Source organism: Ostrinia nubilalis, chromosome 29, assembly GCF_963855985.1.
Source record: "Ostrinia nubilalis chromosome 29, ilOstNubi1.1, whole genome shotgun sequence".
Taxonomy (NCBI): Eukaryota; Metazoa; Arthropoda; class Insecta; order Lepidoptera; family Crambidae; genus Ostrinia; species Ostrinia nubilalis.
Genome location: NC_087116.1, coordinates 962,901 through 986,784, shown reverse-complemented (window position 1 = coordinate 986,784; position 23,884 = coordinate 962,901). Strand labels below are relative to the sequence as shown.

At 38.2% G+C, this 23,884-nt stretch overlaps 2 protein-coding genes across 3 annotated transcripts in view; one reads left to right on the top strand and one right to left on the bottom strand.

The window, feature by feature from the left end:
• Positions 1–5,791, bottom strand: part of LOC135085673 (scavenger receptor class B member 1) — a 117,045-nt gene extending 111,254 nt beyond the window's left edge. The window contains exon 1 of the mRNA XM_063980469.1: positions 5,607–5,791. The gene's annotated coding sequence lies outside the window, so the exon portion shown is untranslated. The remainder of the gene's footprint in view (positions 1–5,606) is intronic.
• Positions 5,792–17,083: 11,292 nt separating this feature from the next.
• Positions 17,084–23,884, top strand: part of LOC135085655 (uncharacterized) — a 62,670-nt gene continuing 55,869 nt past the window's right edge. For both annotated transcript variants that reach the window (XM_063980423.1, XM_063980422.1), the window contains exon 1: positions 17,084–19,058. In XM_063980423.1, the coding sequence (XP_063836493.1) occupies positions 17,508–19,058 (1,551 nt within the window). In that variant the 5' untranslated portion in view covers positions 17,084–17,507. The remainder of the gene's footprint in view (positions 19,059–23,884) is intronic.

The window sequence follows — 23,884 nt, the reverse complement described above, 5'->3', positions numbered from 1 at the left end:
TACATACTTAAATCATTCATTTATTTATTTTAAGCAATAAATCAATCGAGTATTTTACTATTTTATGCTAGGGAGTTACTATTTAAATGCTTAATATTCCCTACAATAGTTAGGTACCCTTTTTTAAACAAAATGGGATAGTTTTTATCCCGGGATAACTTTTTCATTGCCAAAAAAACTTACCTCAGCAAAAATTTTGTTCAAAAATGTAAAATATTTCCTACTATAGTTACCCTTTTTTAAACAAAATGGGATACTTTTTATTCCAGGATAACCGAAAGTACCTTCGGTTCAAAAATGTATAATTTTAAGTAATTTTAAATTAACTTGAAAGCATTGTAAGTAATTTTAAAAACATGTTAAACATTTCCTACTACATTATGTTAATGTGTCGTTAATTTAATTTTACATCTCAATACAATGCGCAGTCACCATAAATGTATATTACTATCATAACTTTACATATTGTATGTTATTCTACAAAAGATATTATTTATTTGACAACCAGTTGTCGTTGTAGTTTATTTAATAAATTCATGAACTTTACTGTTTAACCGACTTCAACAAAAGGAGCAGATTCTCAATTCGGTTGGTATATTTATTTTTATTTTTAAAATAACTTAACCCTCCTTCTGACGCAGTTGGTAAAAAGAATCAAATTGTTTCTGAGCGCTTCAGTAAATGCTATCTGTAACATTATAATACAGGAAGTTATCCCGGGATACAAATATTTATCCCTTCCATTAGAAAGAAAGAAAGAAAGATACATTTATTACAATGGACATAGGTACATAGACATGACAGTGGCACATAATAATGGAAGAAGAAAAATAAAAACAAGAGTAAACTGAGCAGTGCCACCCATTCACAAACAAGATGCCCACTGCAACGGGACCCCACTCAGCATATGCCGTGGCCCACGGCGCTGGTTTTCAGTGTGCCCCATGCCGAGTGAGGGTCACGGACCATTATGGACCTTAATGGTCAGGCAAAAGTTGAGTTACTATACTACTTTTAACTACAAGGCTAGGCTAGTCTCGAATTTTGCATGGGGGTTCCTTTTAGAACGTAGATGCTCACTAAGAAAGGATTTTATGAAACTCCACCCCTAAGGGGGTAAAACGGGATCCACGCGTACGAAGTCGCGGGCGGCCGTTAGTATGTATTATTAATATAAACAGAGAGTATTTTGTAAGTTTGTTAATGTGTAGTGGCTATAAATCACTGAACCTATATTTAAGACGTGATCATCAGGTAAATATTGTGGTATCTTAAATACAAACGCCAGCACATCAGGGTATGTATTTTTGTTGCAAAATGGCTCCTAATATCTATAGTTATAAAAGCGAAAGGTCACTGACTCACTCACTCATCATGAAATCTCAGAAATTACAAGTGCTAGGAGTCTCAAATTTTGCATGGGGGTTCCTTTTAGAACGTAGGTGCTCACTAAGACGGGAATTTGCAAAGTTCAAAACCTAAGGGGTAAAAAGAGGGTTGGAAGTTTGTATGAAATTCCTATGTTTTTAAAGTAAGAGACTTGAAAAAAATGTAAGAACGGATTTCACGAAACTCCACCCCTAAGGCCGGCGCCACACTTGAAATGAAGTCGCGGGTCTTCCACCAATAAAAGCTATTGCTATTCCGCGACGGCCATTTCCGTCAAGCGTGGCAAAGACCTAAGGGGGTAAACGGGAAATATAGATTGAAGTTTTATTTAGTGCTAAAATTCACGTAGACAGAGCCGTGGACATAAACTAGGTTTTAAAATGATGAATAAATATTAAATTTAGGCTTACGAACCAATGACCTTACATAATGCAACTACTAACATGCACTAATGAAACTTAAATAATCGATAATTTTGAAAACTCGAGATCAATGGCAATTATTCGTTGCAGTTCAATCTTAATTTTTTATCAAATGCTGTATTTATTTATTTATTTATTGGTTCTGTATTAAAGGTACACCAACAGCAATACACATTTAAGACATATAATATGCTGTAGTTAACTTTGCAATTTTCTAAAAATATTTTTGACTTATTTTAAACTAGCTTTTGCCCGCAGCTTCACCTGCGTGAAATTAGTTTGTCACAGATCGTCATAAATTATAGCCTATCTTGTTTATGTTTTAATTTTCACACTATGATGGTATTTTTAAGGTGATCCCATTTAATTTGTCAGGAACTAATAAAGTCATTTTAATAATCATTTATGCCCTTATTCACAAACATTACTATGAGGTCTCACAGTGAGTGAGGACGCACAGGGAGACACACGAACTCTATTCAACGCTGTGCGTTCTATTTGCTGCTTAACTTAAGCAAGTATCGTTTGTGAATAAGGCCGTTATTTTTGCATGCCTTTAAATAGCGCTTTTACATGTCCCAGTATTTAAAACCCTCATTCAAATTCAAACTATTTTCATGCGTACGAAGTCGCGGGCACAGCTAGTATAGTAAATAAATACGCGTAATTCAAGCCACTCCTAAATTTGTTCAAACTTCAAAGTTACTACGAGGACTCCCACCGACCTCGTTTGAGTCGCATAATATGACATTCTTGCACATATTTATATGTTACCCAACACATTATTGGTTTAGCATATACAATCAACTTGGGCACTTGTATAAGATGAAAACTAAGATGGTGACCTACTTTTGGGTCTTGAGATACAAAAAATGATATACGGGACTATTCCATTCGTTCCCACCGCTGCAACTCCTGTGTAGCCAGGATCTACAGCTTGAACGCCAATAACCCAACCAGTGAAGGTCAAGTTTGTCCCGGGGGAAAGTTAATTTGTAACTGGACCCGCAACGAAATTAAATCAGAAGAACATAGTAGTTCGAAGTTGAGAAGTGTAAGTGTCATGAAGTTAAAACAATAAATAGGTACACGTGTGCCAATAAAGCAATAATAAATCAATAATTAAAAGATTATAAATCTATTGACATACTGGTTTACCTCAATTAGACTGAAGTAGTGAACGAAACTCAAGTTCATAATTAAAAGTAAAGTCACTCTACATTAATTACGGACAAAATAAGTAAATTTAATATTAATTAATTAGACTTATTTATGACCATGTTACAAGGTGTGATCAAATATTACTAAAAAGAAGGTAAAATTATTATTCTGTACTTTGTAGGTAAAATTATCCTGAAATACATTGTTGTGCAATAGTTTTTCCCGGGATATATTGCACTGCGCTAGTTTATCCCAGGATACATTGATGCACGTCAATTTTTCGTCATTTATAACGGGATATACTGCTGCGCTTCAATTTATCCCTGAAACGGACAATTTATCCCACTCTTTTTATCCCGGGATGAACTATCCCTACACTATTTTATCATAGCCTTAAAAATGCAATGCAAAACCAAACACAAGTCGCAAGTTGCATAATTAATATCAAGAATTAAAATAACAGAATGTAATGTGCAAAACTGCCTGCATAGCGTTTTACTTTGACCGAATTTACACATAATGTGCGCATGCACATGCTGTGATGTAACTTGTGAGTTAGCAAACCTAGTTATTAGATATAGCTGTCCCCGCGACTTCGTACGCGTGAAAATAGTTAGAATTTTTCCCGTTTTTGCAACATTTTTCTTTACTGCTCCGCCCCTATTTGTTGTAGGGTGATGTTATTTAAATAGCCTAAAGCCTTCCTCGATAAATGGGCTATACGATTTTTCAAATCAGACCAGTAGTTCTTGAGTTTAGCGCGTTCAAGTAAACAAATAAACTCTTCAGCTTTATAATATTACTATAAATTCCTTAGGAAAACTTGAATTTGAATCTTTTATACTTATTTAGCATTATACTTCATTTAGTCAGAAAAGTGTTTAAAACCGGGATAAAGACTATCCTGTCTTTTTATTTGAGACTCAAGATAATAAGTCTATGTATGTATATGTACCAAATTGTTTTGTGGATGGTTAAGTTTTAAATCCACATTTATACTGGCTTCGTCCACGATACATTTCAGTCTTTAATAGAAAAACTACGCGCGTGTTCCCGTTCAAATATCCGGAATAAAATCTATTCCGTTTTTCCGTGGTTTCAAACTATATCTACAACAAATGTGATCTAAATCGGTTCAGTGGTTTAAACTTAAAAAGATAACAGACATAACTAGTTTGATGAGACACAGATAAAAATTAAAGGATAGTTTTTGTCCCGGTTTTAGATGCGCGATAGTTTTTCTGTGAAATAGACCGAAATTCAGGAAAATCTCGTTAATTTAACTTAACTGGAAGAACAACCAATAATATTAGCAATTTGTAACAGTAATCTTCTAAACAAGTGCACAGGAGGGTTAACGTAGAACCCCTCCTATGTTCTTCTGGTTAATTTCGTTGAATGATGACAGTTTAACTTTCCCCCGGGACAAACTTGACCTCCACTGGTTGGGTTATTGGCGGTCAAGCTGTAGATCCTGGCTACACAGGAGTTGCAGCGGTGGGAACGAGAGGTGAGAATAGGCACTTAAACAAGAATCTTAAGTAATCATATTTTAAACTTAAGAAAATAAGTTATGAGTTTTTAAAAATAGTTTAGATTTAAAAAACGTGATATTTTAAAAGCCAAACTGAAAAAAGCCTCCTTCTGACGCAGTCAGGTAAAAATAAATTCATTAATTCATATAATGCATGCGAGCAAAGTTACGGGATGAAGTTAGTAAAAAATAAAATGCTGCAACTCTACTTCTAGTGTTTGACAGTTATTGCGCAAACTTGGAAATAGCATAACAATTACACCTATTTGATTTAAAAATTGATTGTACGTAAAACTATACATACAAATGACTGGCTAAAACCCCATAGGCATTATCTACCAGTCAGCCATAAGCAGAAAAAAATAATTCAGATGATTAATTTTTACTAAAAAAATTAATTTAATTACTTCTTGAAATTAATTTAATCCCTGAGAATATTTATAAAATTGTGTATTTTTATAATAAAGCCATTATGTTTCTTTTTTATCTTGATTAAACTAAAAGTATAAACTAGAAACGTGTTTCCTAAATCAACAAACAAACTTCTCAAAAAGTAGCGCAATATCGTTTTCATTTTAATATTTTAAAATATTTTGCCGCACTCGACGTACTACCAACAAAATTTTTACCTAATTTCAATAATTTTACTTACATTATTTATTGTAATTTATGCCTGTTTGAACAAGACATCTCAATTTTCAGACGTTACATGATTTAAATATATGAATTTTTAATTTTAACACGGAAATGTCAGTTCAGTTTTACAAAATTTATTCAAAATTGTAAAACTTTTTCTCAATTGATTTAAAATAAATATGAAACTGTAATATTTATAATCTGTGATTTAAAAGAGGTTTTATTATAAGGTCTTAATTAAAAAGTTTCGATCAAAAGAATTTGAATGATTGCAACAACGAAATGTTCTAAATTCAAATGTTTAAAAAATTAGGCGAGCCAACGAAACGAAGACTCGCAGCCTCCGCATCAAAAGATCACTTTCGGTGTCCCACTGCCCTAAATCCCCCACCTGTTCGCTAGTGAAAGCAATATTAGCAAAAACCAATATAATGACATAATACCCGCAATACTTCATAACTTACCTTTGAGAAAATCCTTTTTGGCACAAAAACTCCAAGGCACGCACTAACACATTGGCACTCGGGGGAAAATTTAAAAAGTTACACTTGACACCTGTCAAAAAGCGCGCGAATCGAGAAAAATGGCCGGTTTCGGCGGCTAAGGCGTACACTCTTGGCGGGCGGTTGAGCCCGACTGCTATAATGGTAGGAACATTCACAACGAATGACTGGCTAGCTCGATTAATCATACTTGTGAGATAAAATTTGTTTTAACACTTATTTTTTATGATCACGTAGGTATAGGTAGTCATGGGGAAACCTAGGGCTTCCAAGGTTTTCAGCTAAAGGTCCCAGCGTACGTCATTGCGTAATTTTTTTTCCATCGGTTTCGATTATGTTGTTTACGGACTAAAGAAGGCTTTTAGAAAGGAGGTAAAACCAACATTCAAAAAGAATGAGTTTAAAAATATGTTTAATATCAAATTTAAAAATTAAACTACCAAATAAAATATCTTACTTTACAACGAAATTAAACGTAAATAATATTTACATTAACAATAATTCGTTTACAATGTCCCATAAAAATGGTTAAGAATATCGTAAAATGCCTACATTAAAATATAATAAATAGGTGTTTTCTTGTTGTATTTATTATTTCGACTCGAGTAACTTAATAACTTAGATATATTAAAACGTACGTAGGTACATTTACATGCTCTTGCGCTATTTTTAGTGTCCACTTGCATTTTCCGGTCATTTTACACTGTCATTCAGTCATTGACATACTTTTTACACTACAAATGTGACTCTACATTAGAAATACCTACCTATTACGAGTACCTACTTCTTAGGCCCAGTTTCCATTAAGGCGGAGAGAAGCGGAACAGAGCGGAGAAGTGTTTTCAATAAGAATAACCGATCAGACTATTATTTCCACATCTCCTATGCGTTCTCCGCGCTTTTCTTTATTTGCGTAATTTCAGGTACATGTGTTCTTACCTACATAGATTTGGTAGGTTCACTGAAATTTGCTCGAACTAGGAAGCGTGCAAATATTAAAAAAGAGTAGATTATGATTTTTTATGATTAGTCCGCCCGACACATCTTCCCTTTTCTCCGCTGCGCCTTGGTGTAAATCGGGCCTTAGGTAGGTATTAGTAATTTTAATGGAAAAGAGCTTTAAGGCGAAAGATTTATTACTTGAGTCTATGATTTTAAACTGTCTAGCTCAGTGGTTCCCAAAGTTGTCTGGGCTATGACTCATCTAATACAAGTTCCCAAACTCGGGACCCATCTATAGGAATTTTCGCCCGCTGCCCAGCGGTTGGATCGGTGGGGTGGTGTGTCGTTCTACAGGCAGGGCCCACTCAATGTTCGCTCGCGACCCACCACTGGGTCGCGACCCATAGTTTAGGAAACCCTGGTCTAGCTTACAAATTAAACATGTTAATTTTTTTTTATCCACAACGAGGAAGCTCTTAAAATATTAAAATATTGTCAGAAGAGGCTGACAATTGTGACAGAGTTTTTTGTGCTGTTTCATCACAGCACTGCACTTTATAGTGCCGAAGCAGTGGCAGGGTTAACATTGGGAAGCGTTTACAAGGTGGATCGACGACCTCATAAAGTTAGCAGGCGCTACCAACCGGCCAATCTGTAAATCATTGGGGGAGGCTTAGTTCAGCAGTCGACGTCAATTGGCGGAAACAAACGAAAAACGATACTGTCTATTATGAATGACAGTCATACTACTTGTGCTCATCACTGTTTACTACCGGGACAAACTTGACTTTCACTGGTTGGGTTTTATTGGCGGTAAACCTGTAGATCCTGGCTACACAGGAGTTGCAGCAGTGGGAACGAGAGGTGGGAATAGTCCCGTTCTCTCGCATCTAGAGGTAAAACCGCGTGACATTCTAGTACAAAACTACGATAACTCGTGTAAACGCAATCGCAGGTAGCTCAAGAATCTTGTTTTGATGTCATTGCATGATTACAATTAGTCGTAGTGTTGTGCACTGCTCGCTAAGTGGGACAATTTACGGGACATTATTTCTAAACGATATGAGGTTGCTAAGTTTGTGTCCCATGATTTGGGTCCTCCTAATAATAAAAACCATAGACGAAAAAGCCTAGAGAGTTGCAGTGGTGGGAACGAGAGGTAGTCCTGTACTGTAGTGTAACCTAGTTGATTAAGTAGGTACAACAGGTACATAACTGTAAAATAAGATCAAATCACTGTTTTTTTTCTTTTACGTACAAAAGAAAGAAAAACGAGAGAACCAAATCACTTAAGAATTAGGTACCTGTTTAGACTTAATAACGCCAGTTCGTGATTGTGTAACCAACCACAAGTAATTTCATAAAGTACGTGGTGTATTTTAATGCGGTTTTAAACCATCAATTATACTCTGAAAGCTTCTGGAGAGATACTGATGATTCAGTGCGAAAATGTGAGAAAATTGTATTGTCTACCATACAAACTTCAGCTTAAAATCCTTAGTCTGCAGTACGTAATAACTACATAATAGTTAATATAGTTTTTTTAATTGATAGATAGAATATAAAGTAAGCTTAGTACGAGCGAGGGGCTAACGGCATTATTAGTAATTTGTTAATAGTCCGAGACTGGACTTAATGGACCGAGAATCTGATTTCTTGACCTTCGTTGTCGAAGTCTTTTCAGAGAGAGTACTTGGGTTGAAACGATGGGACATTTGGGACATTACCGCCGACACATACCCTTTGTTTTGTCACCTGTCATCCGCTTTGCACTGGAGATAAGTCGAACCTGAACTTCGGACTCCTCCTGTCCAATGACAGTTTAACTTTCCCCCGGGACAAACTTGACCTTCACTGGTTGGGTTTTATTGGCGGTCGGTCAAGCTGTAGATCCTGGCTACACAGGAGTAGCAGTGGTGGGAACGAGAGGTGGTTCGTCCCGTACCGCCCACATAGTTCACGGGACGTCCCACTTCTACTACCCACTATTTTTTTATCACCGGAAATTTTTTAACAGGTTATGTAGAAATGTGTGAAAATTATAAAGTAAAAAAAAAATTAAATTTTTTATTAAGTTAATTTTTTTATTAAATTTTCTTTAGTCCCTATTTTACGCGTCACAGCTGGGCCACTCCGCTGCTCGTTCATTCAGTAGAGTAGTCGTACGCGCTCGCACATTGATCTGTCTGTCTCGCTCACGCCTTGACCACGCTTCCAGTGTTATTATTACTAATTTAGACCATTATAATGCAACATTTCAAGTAATTTTGAGTTCTAATAAGTGTTTCATTACACTTACGTACTTCTTTACGTGGTATTCTGACTGTTAACACTAATTGTAAGTTAATAATACAATGAAATACCTACCTACTGTGAATACGTTACGAATACACACCAATGTGTCGTTACGAGGCTACTACGACTTTAAAAGAAATATGTAATTCAAAGATCTGCCAAAACAGCGGCTTTCAGTGTTATCATCACAGAATAATAATAATGTATTACTTACCTACCTATCTTACGCCATTTTTATTGCAACATTTCAAGTAGGTAATTAGAATTGTAATTGAACGCAGGGCAAAGGACGAAAACAGTAATTTAGTAATTACGTAATACGTCACGTTGTATTTCTGTGAGTTTTTAACACTAGTTAATAATACTGTGTAACTCCAATTGAGATCGCGCGTCGTTCGTAGTTCGTGAATTTAAGATCCGCCATAACAGCTGAGTGGTGCGAACAGTTTTAGATGTTGGTTTTAGTAGGCGCTTAGGTAAAATAATAAAAATAATTCAACTTTCCCTTCATACTTACCCGGGCTTAGGATCGGCCTTAGGACCGGCAAAATTCAATGCTTTGATAAGCACCCTGCATCGTGCTGAAGTGTGGCTGTCCCGGTACAGTCGCAAAACTGCACTACACAATTTCTCCGGCCAAGAATAATAATGCACGTATCATTAACACGTATTCACGTGAGGTGAATTGGTAAGACAACGTAATAATTGCACGACACTATTGACTTGATTGATACAATGTTAACAAGACAGTTCACGACCGATCAAGAGCTCGCGCGCGCGCAACTGACCGACCGCGGCCGACCCGCCGGGCGAGCGAGAGGGCGGCGCGGGGCCGCGGGCACCCGCCCGATAATGGCCGCACAACAAACGTACACCGCCGCCTTTAGGAAGCGTCGGGCCGGCAACGTCGCATCTCTCTCCATAGTAACGGGCGGCCTTGCGTTGAGCGTAAATAGTGCTAGCGACGCGTGTGTCCAAATATTACCAATTTTGGGATGAAATTTTGAGTAGCTTTATTTAACTTTTTTTTTGCATAAATAGGATCAGTATCAATAACTCATTACCCAGAATTTTTTTTTTCGGTGATAAAAATGTAGTGGTGTATAATAACAACTACAACATCCCTTGTCACATGTATCTTGGGTTGAAACGGTGGAACATTATCACATCGTGCACGGGACGTCCCACTTCAACCATAACGACAACAACACCTAGTCATGTGTATCTTAGGTTGAAACGGTGGGACATTACTGCCACATAGTTCACGGGACGTCCCACTTCAACCATAACGACAAGAACACCCCTAGTCACGTGTATCTAATCGTTAGTATTTAATTTTATTACTCAGTAACGTTAAGATCAAGACACAAGTAATTATTGTCCGAGTATTATGTTAAATTAAATAATTACATGGACTAGGGCTTTTCCAAAAGCTGTTTTTTTATGCAAAGGCCTGTATTTGACCACAATCGCACCTGATGTTAAGTGGGATGCAGTCTAGGATGGTACATAATATCTGCCCTCTGCCTATTCACTCTCGCCTTGAAAAGGCCCGGATTATAGTCTTCGGGAAAGACAGCAGGAGACAACGAATTCCAGTCCCTAGCTGTTCGCATTATAAAAGAGTCATCGAAACGCTTGGTGCGAGCTGGTGGAATGTCAACAATATAGGGATGGTACGCTAACCTGCGTCTGGTTCCCCGATGATGGAAGGGGGCTGGTGGAATTAATTCGTAATTCGTTCGCACATTCTCCGAAGTGGAGCCTGTAGAAAACCGATAGGAATGCTACCTTGCGGCGATGGTCAAGTTCCTGGAGCGCCGCTTCAACAAGGGTGGGGCTGTCGATAAGTCTTCTGGCACGGCTTTCCACCGAATCCAAAGCAGCCAAATGTGTTAACCGTATGACTTTATTAACATGCGATATTTATTGTCATTAACAATCCCCTATTGTTCCGATAACTCATTAGGTCATTTACTCCCGTATTCACAAAACTATTAGAAAGAAGAAAGAAAGAAAGAAACATTTATTGCCATGGACATCACAAAAGACAAAAGAGGTAAAATAAAAAAAAAGCAAATAAGACAGAGGTGACATAAAACATACAATGAATGAGCAAGTAAACTAAGCAGTGCCACCCTGTCGCACAGCGATGCCCATCGCAATGGGACCCCACTCAGCATATACCGTGGCTCCCGGTAAGGGAGGCCACGACGCTGGTTTTCAGTGTGCCCCATGCCGAGTGAGAGTCACGGACACTAACCTATACTGCATAAAATATACCTCGTTTCAGCCAAATGACGTCCACTGCTGGACAAAGGCCTCCCCCAAGGTTTTCCACAATGAACGGTCCTGCGCTGCCCGCATCCAGGCTCTTCCCGCGACGCATAAAATATACATACATAAATAATAATAATAGTGCGCGTATAAATTTTAAGTGTAAATACAGACGTAGTAGAAAATAATAATATACGATATAGACGAAGTAGAAAAGATGTGATAAGATATTTATAAATAAAAAGATAATATTTAAAAAACAAAACTGTGTGTGTGTGTACATAATAATAATAATAAATTGTAATGTATTAAAGTGCGTTTGTGTATACTGTGATTGTGTGTGTCTCGACGTCCGCAAAACAGTCTCGATCGATCGAATCATTCTGCGTGGTTGTGGCTATTCATAGCATCAGTTAAATTATAGTTTGGCCCATAATCTTGAGCGCTTTAGTCGCATCGCATACCCACAATACAATAATAATAAAATAGACAAAATAAAATACATCAGTGTCAGATCAAATTAATTATATAAAATTCATTTACGCATATTTATTAGGTCTGACAGTGCGCGTGGACGCACAGGGTCACAATCACAGAGCTCTATTCAGCGCCGTGTGTTCGATTTGCTGCTTCACGCAGGAGCACGACCCTCTCTAATTAACTTAGCAGAGGTAAATGGAATGAATTTGACCTACACTCCCCACGCTGGCCAGTCGGGTTGGGGAGGTCTGATGCTCGCATGTTTGTCCCTTAGTCGCCTCTTACGACATCCACGGGAAGAGTGGGGAGGTACTATTCTGCTCTTATAAAATTCACCCCAATTTCGTAAAATCCTTTCCTATTATAGCACAATCCGTTCAGAGGTTTCAGTAACGGCAAAGTTTCATAAAAATTGGAAAACTTATGATTTATTATAGAGACTAAACTTTCACGTTTTCATCTTTTTAACTGCAAATCAATTTCTGTCAATAGTTTAGCAGTTAAGCATTTTTATTGTGTACCTTATTCCAATGAGGCAAAGTTTAATATTTCGTGGTGTATTCGCCATAAGTGGATGACTAGCATGTGGTATAATAGGCGATATTTCCTGTCGCCATCGCCCCGTAAACTGTACCGTTGACAGCACATTAAGTTCTACATTTTTGTAGGAAAATCGACCATATTATCTGCATTTAAGATGCCAGAGTTTGGCTTGATAAGCCGTCTCTACAAGTGGCCATGATGAGTTGTTTCTTACTAGCGTTGGCCCGTGTTTTCGTCTGATTGTCGTCGTTTCAGCCAAATGACGTCCACTGCTGAACAAAGGCCTCCCCAAGCATATCCCTATCGCCCGGTTGGTAGCGGCCTGCATCCAGCGCCTTCCCGCTACCATCATGAGGTCGTCGGTTCACCTAGTGGGGGGCCAGCCAATACTACTCGTACGTCTTCCGGCCCATGGTCGCCACTCGAGAACTTTTCTGCCCCAGCGCCTGCTTGTATTAAGTTAAATACATAAATAAGTAGGTACCTAAGTAAGTTCAAACTTCGGTTCAGGGTCAGTAGAGGATCTTAGTCATCATCATCAGGTCATTTAGTCTCCACTGCAGGAGCACAACTCTCTAATTTACCAGAGGCAAATGGAGGATATATCCTACACTCCACTAGGTGGACCGACGATCTGGTGAAGGTCGTGGAAAGTGTCTGGATGCGGGCAGCACAGGACCGGTTGTTGTGGAAATCCTTGGAGGCCTTTGCCCAGCAGTGGACGTCATTTGGCTGCAAAACTACATAAGTAACTTCACTGGTTGGGTTATTGGCGGTCAAGCTGTGGATCCTGGCTAAACAGGAGTTGCAGCGGTGGGAACGAGAGGTGGGAGTAATCCCGTAGCTTCAATTAATTATACTACGTCATTCATAATTTGAAAGAGCAATGATAAATGTGACACTACCTTGTCTCTAAATGATAATTTACTTAGTGACACCGATTAGCAAAGACTAAACCACATCCTGACTTGTAAGTAACATTGTAATTTCTTTGAATTGTGGTTCAAGAGTTCAAGTAATTGTTTTGTTTTGTTGTCCAGTTAAGCTACTGGTTCCCAACATTTAGTTGTATAGCGCCCACTTTGAATTAGAAATCTTTTTTTCGTAAAAGTCACACTTACGTCACTCGCCCGTATTCTCCGTATTCACAAACATTACTATGAGGTCTCACCGTGCGCGTGGACGCACAGGGTGACACACGAACCAATCACAGAGCTCTATTCAATGCTGTGCGTTCGATTTGCTGCTTCACTTAAGCAAGCATCCTTTGTGAATACGGGTGTGAGACTCTATCAAGTTTTCTAAGCAGTTTTATTCTCATACGAGTACAATATCATCAGTTGTTAATAATAGCAGTCTACTAATGGACAAAGCCTAGGTCTCCGAAACAGTAGCCTTTTTTGTGTCGTCTGTCTTGTCGAATCCAGCTTCTGCCAGCGACTTTTCGAAGTCGTTCCTTCACTCTATTAGAATAATACCAGCCCCACTCTTCCCGTGGATGTCGTAAGAGGTGACTAAGAGACAAATATGCGAACATCAGCCCCCCTTGACAAGTTGCACTTTTTAATCAAATCGATAATCGAATCCGTAAAAAAAGGCCTTTCGACCACTTTTCGAGTGGTTTGCGATTATAATGTGCACTTTGTCTAGACCCATAGGTCTCCCCAACCCGTCTGGCCAGCGTGGAGAGTGTAGACCAAATCCTCTTGCCTTGGTATTAGAGAGGGTCGTGCTCCTGCAGTGGAGACTAAATGACCTCATGATGATAATGTCAGACCAGTGGTGCTTCGCGGGCCAGGGTTTGGGAACCATTGGCGTAAATTATATCTGTACCCAGAGCAAGTTAAACCATACCATTTAGTAATAAATTGTGTCGTTACAACAACGTATTGTTTCTCGTAATTATAAGTTTTATGTGGATAATAACTGACGGCAACTAAGAGTTCACAATACATTTCAATTAATTATAAATAATAAATAAACCTTGGACATTTTACACTGCGCTTCTACTTAGTCCCAAACTAAGCAAAGCTTGTACTAGGGGTACTAGACAACGGATATAAACATACTTATAAGTATAGGTACAGTCAGGTCAGTAAATATTATAATTCGTGACACCCAAAGTGGCCAAAAAGTTGCAACACGTATTTGTGTTGTCAACTTTGAGTGTCACGAACTATTTGACGCTAACTGTAGGTACTACATCACCATAGCCACACAGATTTTTGCCCCTAGCGGGACTCGAAACCGCAACCACATGTATGTAGTCTTGTAGGTGAAGTACCAAGTTATCCCGCCTATACAGGGTGGCTGGAAAAAACATACATACAGCCGAACATATAACCTCCTCCTTTTTTGAAGTCGGTTAATTAGTGGCGGAGCCGAAGGGGAGGTAGTCAGTCTAGGGTTATTCTGACAGATATCACTATGAGACCTACCGTACCGTATCACTATGAGAAACCGAATTGAGAACCTCCTTTTGTTGAAGTTGGTTAAAATTATAGTCGTTGTAGCGCCATCTGTTTTTTGTAATATACACTGCTTTGAAAATTACTAAGATTACATTACAAGTCAATAGATGCCGTAAAATTAGGAAAGTAATAATTATCCCACCAAAAACATTCTGTAAAAAACTAGCCAAGTCTCGATGGAGCTGCTTGTTTATCTCTAAAAAGTAATGAAATCTAGACAAAGTCGTGCCAAGTCTATGGTTCTTTACTGCGATTTCTTTATTATTATAGTTAATGTTGTGTGACTTGGCCGTTGAAGGGTACAAAACCAGGTGCTCCATGACACCATTGCACCAATCTGTTGCCAGAACCGCTACCCATTGACGATGGAAAATTGCCACTTGGAAAACGTTGATTTAATAACCAGTGAATCGTAGGCTTAATAAAGCTGCGTATTTCAATAATACTTATGCATGATTATTGATTATCTTAATAAAGATTGTTCAACGGCCAAGTCACACAACATTAACTATAATAATAAAGAAATCGCAGTAAAGAACCATAGACTTGGCACGACTTTGTCTAGATTTCATTACTTTTTAGAGATAAACAAGCAGCTCCATCGAGACTTGGCTAGTTTTTTACAGAATGTTTTTGGTGGGATTTCACTTCTTTTTGTAGAATGTGGCATAATAATTTAACGTCGTCGTCCTTTAATATTATCGACATTTTTTTTACGATATTAAACACATCGACCTTTAAAATGGACAACGAATCAGAATAATTGTTTTAATAATAACTTAACCTTAGCGAACCTCACGATGTAATAAACGAAATCAACCAAATTCAAATTACACAACATTCAACCAACTTGATGGACGGGGGGGTCTAGAGAGGAAAAAAAATCTTGACACCGCGGTGCAGAAAATCGACGCTCAAAGTGCTAGCGCCATCTAGCGGTGAGCGGTACAGGCGAACACCACGGTGCCGGTGTGGCGCTAGTAGTATTGGTTATGAATGTGGTGTTACTCCAGATCTTCGATTTTCCTAGTTTTTATAGTTTTCCCTTTATGTGGCCATTAAACCCTAACTCTGTACCAAATTTCAGCTCTCTGAGTTTATGGGAAGTACTAGTTCTATTTTGATGATCATCAGTGAGTGAGTGAGTGAGTGTCATAAATGCGAAACTTTGCTTTCGCTTAACTTCGGAACTAAATGACCTACAGACTTGAAATTTTGGATTTTAAGTATGTGATTATAGCTTACTAGATGACGAAAATTTCTGCGTTCTGGTCTTATCCAGAGGTTCTCAAATAGGGGCCTGAAAATGCGGCGAAATGGTTCCAGTAAAGATGGTACGGCAGTGTTTGCTTCGCGCTCGACTTGGCGGGGGCACTGCCGTGCCCCCAGATATTAAAAATTGATAGCTGGCAAGGCAATTAACCAAGGCAAGTTACCTATGAGTAAAACAATTTTTTTTTACAAATTTTAATGAAAATAAAAGTAGACAAAATAAATCCATAATATTTAAGACACGTGTGGCAACGCTATCTGTTATCGTATTCAGAAACTATTGTCGCTTGAATTGATTTGCATACAAGTATCACGTAGTTCTAATGAAAGTCAATAGATGGTGTTACTGAGTGCAACTTGCATTCGGATACATAATCAAAACTTGTTTTTGTTAAACAAGTTAACGTAATTTAAACAAAATAGTTGCAAATTTTAACAAAAATATGCACTCATATTGAAAGGGAGATTATCAAAATTAATAATTAAGTAAAAATGATTTTATGGATAACGATATTTTTAAAAATTGCGTATCCGAATAAAAGTCGCATCAGCTGGTACTAGCACACGTTAAAAATTTCCCCATTTCATGGGAAAATTATACTCTTACTACTATTGATTTTGTCTGAGTATCCTAATTTTGTGACTCATGGACTCATGGAATAGAGAGAGAGGCGCAAGCGCAGGGAATTTTTTTTCATGGCTTTTCTTTGCATCACATTTATTTAGAAGTCGTGCAACCAAGGAACAAAAATTTAGGAAAACACAATGACGTGGTATCAATAGTGTACCATCGTCAACAATGTTGTTTATAACAATTATGTACATAACACTTTAACTACCTACTTTTTAATAAAAAAGTTTTTATACTGTTTGACGATATCAAAACCAAGGAAAATGTAGTAACTTACCTATTTGATAAAAGTGTAAAAAACGTGGTAAGTATTTTTGAAGACTGCTATTATTTTTTATATCCCAGAAGCTTGATGAATCATTATTGTCTACATTTACCTACTTATGTATCATCATTTTAGGTAGTAGGTAGGTGTTACTTACTGTAAGTAAAGCTGTAGAGGTATCGTTTTGTGAACTTTCAACTTTGTGAGAAGGGAAGCGTTATGTGACGGAAACAAGCTAATTTCAAAACGTATTGTGGCAACACCGTCAGTGCCATGCCCCTCGACTTCCAACCGACACGAAAAGTGTGTTTTGTAAACTTTTATGACAGTGGCATTGTTGTAAAATAGTTAACATCGCGTTTTAAAACAATATTGGACGCTTGAAATTCCCTTTTCACTGGATTATTGACTATTTACCGCGAATTACTTCATTAGGTGTTGTGAATGTGAAAAAAACAACATAAAAGTGCGTTTCCTGTGTTACGAAGTAGTGCAACAAGTTATAAAAAACACGATATTGTTTTTGTTATAATTACGTGCTAAAAGAAACTAATTTTTACGTGTTTGGAAAAAACATGTACCGTAAATTAGTTTCGTGAAGTGTCAATTATTATGATGTGTAAACTTTTTGTGTGCGTGAACTAATTTGTATCGGTTTTTGTGATAACAAAAATGCGTTTTAAATAATGATATCGCAAACAAAAAATAGAGTGCACGCTATTAAGAGTAAATTCGAAAATTTGAGCACTGATAACGAGAATTTGGTTGTGAGAAAGAGCGAGAAACACCTGAGTAAACAGAACAGACATGTTTCTGAAATTTTTACGAAGGTAATTGATTTAAATGGCACAGAAACACAGAATGAGTCAAATGTATTGGATGTTGAGTCACCAGAGCCTAACAGTAGCTACTTATACAGCAAAATTGACACAAAAAAGGTTGTAGGTGACGTCAAAAAATCTCTGACAAGGCAGTGCAGTGACCCGGGAAAAAAACTCCACCGCAGCCATGCGTTCCGGTGTGATCGGAGCCAAAAAATAGGCAACAGCCCCAAAAGGCACGGCAGTTGCAACGGCAGGTCCGAGACCAGTGATTTTTCATTAAAAATGGGGGAGAAAAAGCTCAGTAAAGACCGTTTGAAACAGCTGGGCAATTTGCTCGAGGATCAGATGCGGAAGGAGAATTTTGTTGTGCCCAGTGATAAGGTTGTTGTTGGTCAGGTCTTGCAGGTTGCTCCGTGTAATTCGATTCCAGACAAAAATGTCCCGAAACACATATTGGATCAGTACGCTACCGTTGTCAAACCCAAAAAGAAGGAAGAGAAACAAGATACAATGACCGACAGTGGAGTCAGTTCGGAGACTGAAAATCTAGACGATGATAAAACCAGTAAAATCAAAAAACTGACATCTCAATTCGAAAAGACTGAAGCTGACACCAATTTAGAGGGCATGAACGATTTATGTGTCTCCAGTGAAACTATGCGTTTGGAACGTAAAAATCCACACATGATTTTAACGGACACACTTAAAAAGGCTTTGAAGCAACCGCTACCACCTGGTCCTCCTCCCAAAAAGCCTCCTAGAACCTTCGCAACCATTCCAGAAAACGAAAACCAAAAGAAAGACACCAAAAAAATGCTTGAAAAGTTAGAACAGGTGCTACAAAAACGTGAAGCTCAAAACACTTCAACCAAAAACATTTATGATGTAGCAGAAACGAATTTGAGTTTGAAAAAGCCGAAAGAAGTCCATTACTTATGCACAGAAATACTCGACATCACTCAGAGGACTTTATTACCGAACCAAAATGCATCTGAATCGTTAACAAACTGTATTAAGTCTTTGAACTGTGCTGTATTAACCAATTCTACCGCTAGCTTGCCTTATACTAGATTAAGTTCAGGACACAACTTTGATCGATCGAAGCACTGTTGTTCGTGTAGTAACAACAGTCTTGACAACGAAGTGAAGTCCATGACTACATTTGGCAGCCAAAACAAATGCTCGAAATGCATTCTGAACGAAGAAAAAGATGACCGATTCAAGTGTCACCTAAATTGTAAGTGTAAGATGGAGAATTCTGAGTTCTACGTTGATAAAGAGCCTATTTATGATGAGCCGTACTGCGAAGAAGTGCCAAAGGATATGAAGAGCCATTACGGAACGATCAACAGTTTGAAGATGAACGGGAATTACAGTCGGAGTCTGGAGGATCTTCGGTTGGATACGGATGAGGTAAGTTTATATTTTCATTTTACATCTAGTATATAAAATTCTTGTTTGTAAATGTAACAAAATTCTCCGAAACAACTTGACAAATTTTCATAAAATTTTGTGTGTACTTATATTCAGTAGGTCTGAGAATAGAATGTTAGCTATTTTCATATGCCAGGTGCAAAAGAATGTTTGCTGGGTCATTTAGTACTCAATGTAACACAAATTACTGTCTTAAAATACCCATCTAGTACTTATAGTACAAGCTTTGCTTAGTTTGGGACTAGAAGCGTACTAGTGTAAAAATTGTCCAAGGCTATTTATTTTTTTTTTAGTTTCAAATTATTTATTATTATTATTTTACTTTATCATATTATTACATTAACTTAAAATGACTTAAAAACTAAAATTTAAAAATTACTAATGATAAAAACTATTTACAAAATAAAAAATACTTCACCCCCAGCGCCGCAGTCAGGAATGGTGCCCAAAAGGCTAGCAGCATTGCCACGTTGAATGGCCAGGCTAATTCTCTGACCAAAATAGCTGCCAGCCTTTTGATCACCGGTCACCTCGGTGAGCCTCTTTGCCAGTTCCTTATAAAAGGAACGAGCGCTTGGACCCCATGGTCCCATAGTCTCAACCCCAAACGGCACAAATATATAACTCTCATTGAGAGCTGCATATTTGCGCCGCTTGGAGCACTCAGCCGAGGCCGCCGCCGCGCCTGCGGCAAGGGAGGTACCTCCTGTATGAGACGGAGCAAGCGTATCCGCGCATGTTGCGTCCCACACAAGAGGACGTCCCTGCTTCCAGGGAATGAGCGTCATGCCGTCATGTCTCTTGCCGTCGTCACGGAATATGCCGTTAGGCTCTAAAACTGCTGGCACATTGACGGCGACAAGAGCTCTGCGGATGACGTCATTGATGCAGGCGTGTCGGGAGACTCGACCAGCGCTCATTTGGCATGAGAGGCCATGGTGTCCTAACTCACCGACGCGAGTACCGCAACGACAGCGATGGGGATGGTTTGTCTTGACGCCAAGTCTAAGGGAAATGGCAAGGGACAGTGTACTCCTGTCAAGCAGAGTCCCGATATTGGCCGAAGGGAGAGCATGTAGCCAATAACCGGACTCTGCCTGAAAGACCGCTAGTAGGCGAGCACGCTCTGCAGCATTTTCGGAGGAAGCCAATAGATCACTCTGAACAAACAGAGCGGCTCGTCCCACTGCCTCTGAGACGATAGAGAGGTAGGTGGATCGGCTCCCGGGCATGCCCTAGTCCAAGCGTTTCTGGCCTCTGCGAGGTGAGCCAACTCCACTACCCCTAAAGAAGGGGATAGTAATTTATTAAAGAGTTCGGCTGTACCATACGCAGAAGACAGAAAAGCTGGAAGGGCAATATGCGATATCTGACGTGTGCCTAGTCCTCCGAAACGTACAGGGAGAGAGGCCTGTTTCCAGGCGTTATCGCTAAATGCACAATTTAGAATTTTGGAGAGTGTCTCCCTGAGCGAACTATCAATGGTTGATAGTAGTCCTGGAAAAAGCCAAAAATGGGTACTACGTAAAAAATATATAAATTTTGGGGCGTATGCGCAAAAACGGATTAAATACAAAGCCATGTGAGGGTTTATCTTTAGCATATTTTCGGAAGACTGCTGAAATTTGGAAATTTGTTCATTAATAAAAATCGGAATAGCCTCGTCAAAAATAGGGGAACCTAAAAGACGGAGTGACGTATTATTGAGAATTTTGATATTGGGAGCTAAAGCCGAAAATTTTGTAATAATGTCTTGTAACTGAACATGTGAAAATTTTGATTCTGGGTTAAATAGCTCGCATTTTGAATAATTGAGATCAAGTCCGATACTTTTGAATTTATCAATGATGGTGTGGAAGTCTGAGAGAACGGATGAAATATCGCCAGCGATAGTTCCGTCATCTAGGTACCACACATTAAATTTTGAATTTAGTGAATCAATAATGGGTTGTATTGCCAAACTAAAAATAGCGGGCCCGAGAGGATCGCCTTGCTGACAGCCGACAGATGAATATAATAGGTTGTTTTTGAAAATTAATTTTGTGGGTTTGCTATAGCATTGCCAAAGATAATTGTAAATATGAGGAACTTTTTGATGAATGGCTGAAAGCAAGGTACCTCTATCTACCGAGTTGAAGGCGTTCTTGACATCCACCTTCAGCACCACCTCCGCGGCGTCAAGTGACAGGAAGGTACGGAGAGCGTACGGCTATTTATTTATTTTAAAATATTATTTCTCCATTATTTGCATTATTATAAATTACCTGAGAAGACCTTATAACAAAACATGAATAATTTAAGCACATAAATAAGTATAAACATTTATTGCTATCGTACAAATTATAAGGTAATATACCAGGCAGGATAAAATGTGGTAAATTTCAGGAAAACCGCGAACGCTTACTCATTTTCAAGTTATTGTCACGATAGAATGATATTAAATGTTTAAAGTTAAACGTAAGACTGAAGCCTAAATGTATTTAACCGATGTAAATATTATTACGAAAATTTGTCCAAAATCTATACTTCTATACTAATATTATAAATGCGAAAGTAACTCTGTCTGTCTGTCTTGCTTTCACGCCTAAACCACTGAACCGATTTTGATGAAATTTGGCATATAGTTTGAGTCCCGGGAAAGGACATAGGATAGTTTTTTTCCCGGTTTTTGAAACAGGGACGCGCGCAATAAAGCTTTTCTGTGACAGACAAAATTCCACGAGGGCGAAGCCGCGGGCGGAAAGCTAGTACGTACGTAATAAATATAATTTATGTTGTTATTTATTTATTTTGTTTATCATATTACTTGATAACTAACTCATATGTTCTCTTCCTTGATAGTTAAGAAGAATTGCTGAGAGCCATAAGATTGCCTCATTAATGCAAATAAATGATTTGATTGATTAATTAACACACTTTTTACAATAAAATAATATGTCCCTTAATGTGTATTTAAGTTTGCTGCCCAATAAATGTCATATCAAATTAATAAGTACTTAAATGAAAACAAGCTATTAAAAGGCAGAATGTATTTTAAATAGCACATTTTAACTGACCAGTTTAACTCACTCTAGTGATATAATTTAAGTTGTCTTCAAGAAATCGCTTCATAGTGATATGATCGCCATATTTGTGCCATTTATCATAATCTAGGTTGTCTGAAAAAGATTCACTTATTTGGTTTTATAACCACAAAAATTGGTCTAATTGGTCCCAGAGGTGAGCCCCAAGTGAGGCCTTACATTTATGGTACCTGTTAATTGTTTATAAAAAAATTAAATGTGTTTTTCTCTAAGTTTATTTATTGGGCTTCCAAATAACGCCAATATTGTTGGGGTATCATGATTGTGTCAGAAGAAAATCTAGCTATTTAGGTATCTAATTATCTACAATCTTGTAATCAAAGTGAGACTGACAATAGTGACTGAGTTTCTTGCTTCTTCTTAACACTTGCCTGCATTATTGTCGCACTTCTGTTGGCGTTGACTTGTGTAAAACAGTAACTGCCGAACTAATTATGATGAATTTTGGTTTAGAGATAAGATTGGACCTTGAAGAAGGTTGTATTCTAACTTTGTCACAAAAAACATGTCTTTGAAATGAAAATATCTTCTACCTACTTGAGCATTCTAATCTAAGGCTGAGTTGCACCACCAAATTTTGACCGTAACTATAACGATAACCGGTGTATTTTGTATGGAGTTTGACAGATTTTTGACATTGTCAAAGTTAAAGTAAGATGGTGCAACCCATTCTAAGTATTTTATCGTGTACATAAACGTTTTTAAACTGGCTCTAATAGACCTTCACTTGATGAAGTAAACTCGTCCCAATTACATAACCATTAAGGTTCGTATTTCCACTTCAATTGGCTGTACAGAAGTTAATAACTTCGCCCTAATTTAGAACAATGAATTGAAATTAGACACAGATACATTACAATGTAAAAGAATAGGCCAATGCAAACCAATAGTTAAAATACATTAAGATACTCGTACAGTGCTATGCTCGGTGTTTCTTTACGAGATCGAATCTGAAATGAGGAAATCCTTAAACGAACTAAGGTCGCTGACATAGCCCAACGGATTAGCAAGCTGAAGTGGCAATGGGCAGGGCACATAGTACGACGGCCGATGGGGCAGCAAGGTTCTGGAGTGGAGGCCGCGTACCGGACGCAGCGTGGGACGTCCACCCACAAGGTGGACCGACGACATCATTAAGGTAGCAGGAAGGCGCTGGACGCAGGCCGCTACCAACCGGGAAACATAAAAAGCACTGGGGAGGCCTATGTTCAGCAGTGGACGTCCTATGGCTAAGAAGATACAGTAGTATCAGTATCACTCAATCTTCAGGTCATTTAGTCTCCACAGCAGGAGCACGACCCTCTAATTTACCAGAGGCAAGAGGATTTGCCCTACATTCCCCACACTGGCCAGGTTAGGTATTTTGCGGTGTATTTTACTAATATTCTCGTAAACCCTGGAGTTAAAATTGTCCTTGTGTTAGGTATCATTCAAAATGGCAGTTTCTTTTCCCTGTAAAGTTTCAGATAGTAAACTAACAAATAAGGCGATGATAGTTTAATAAATTGTCGTCATCAGACTGTCAATTCGAGATTCGACGAATGCTAGTTCTATCCCCGTGAATCGCGGAACTAAGTATTCACCCACTCCTAACACTAGCATATACATATTTAGATAACTTGGAACCCTCCAAGTAATGTTAAAAGAGATACCTACTCTGAGTAATTAATTTGTTTCACGAGTGTTGCCTTTATTTGCCAGTATCTCTATCCGAGGCCAATG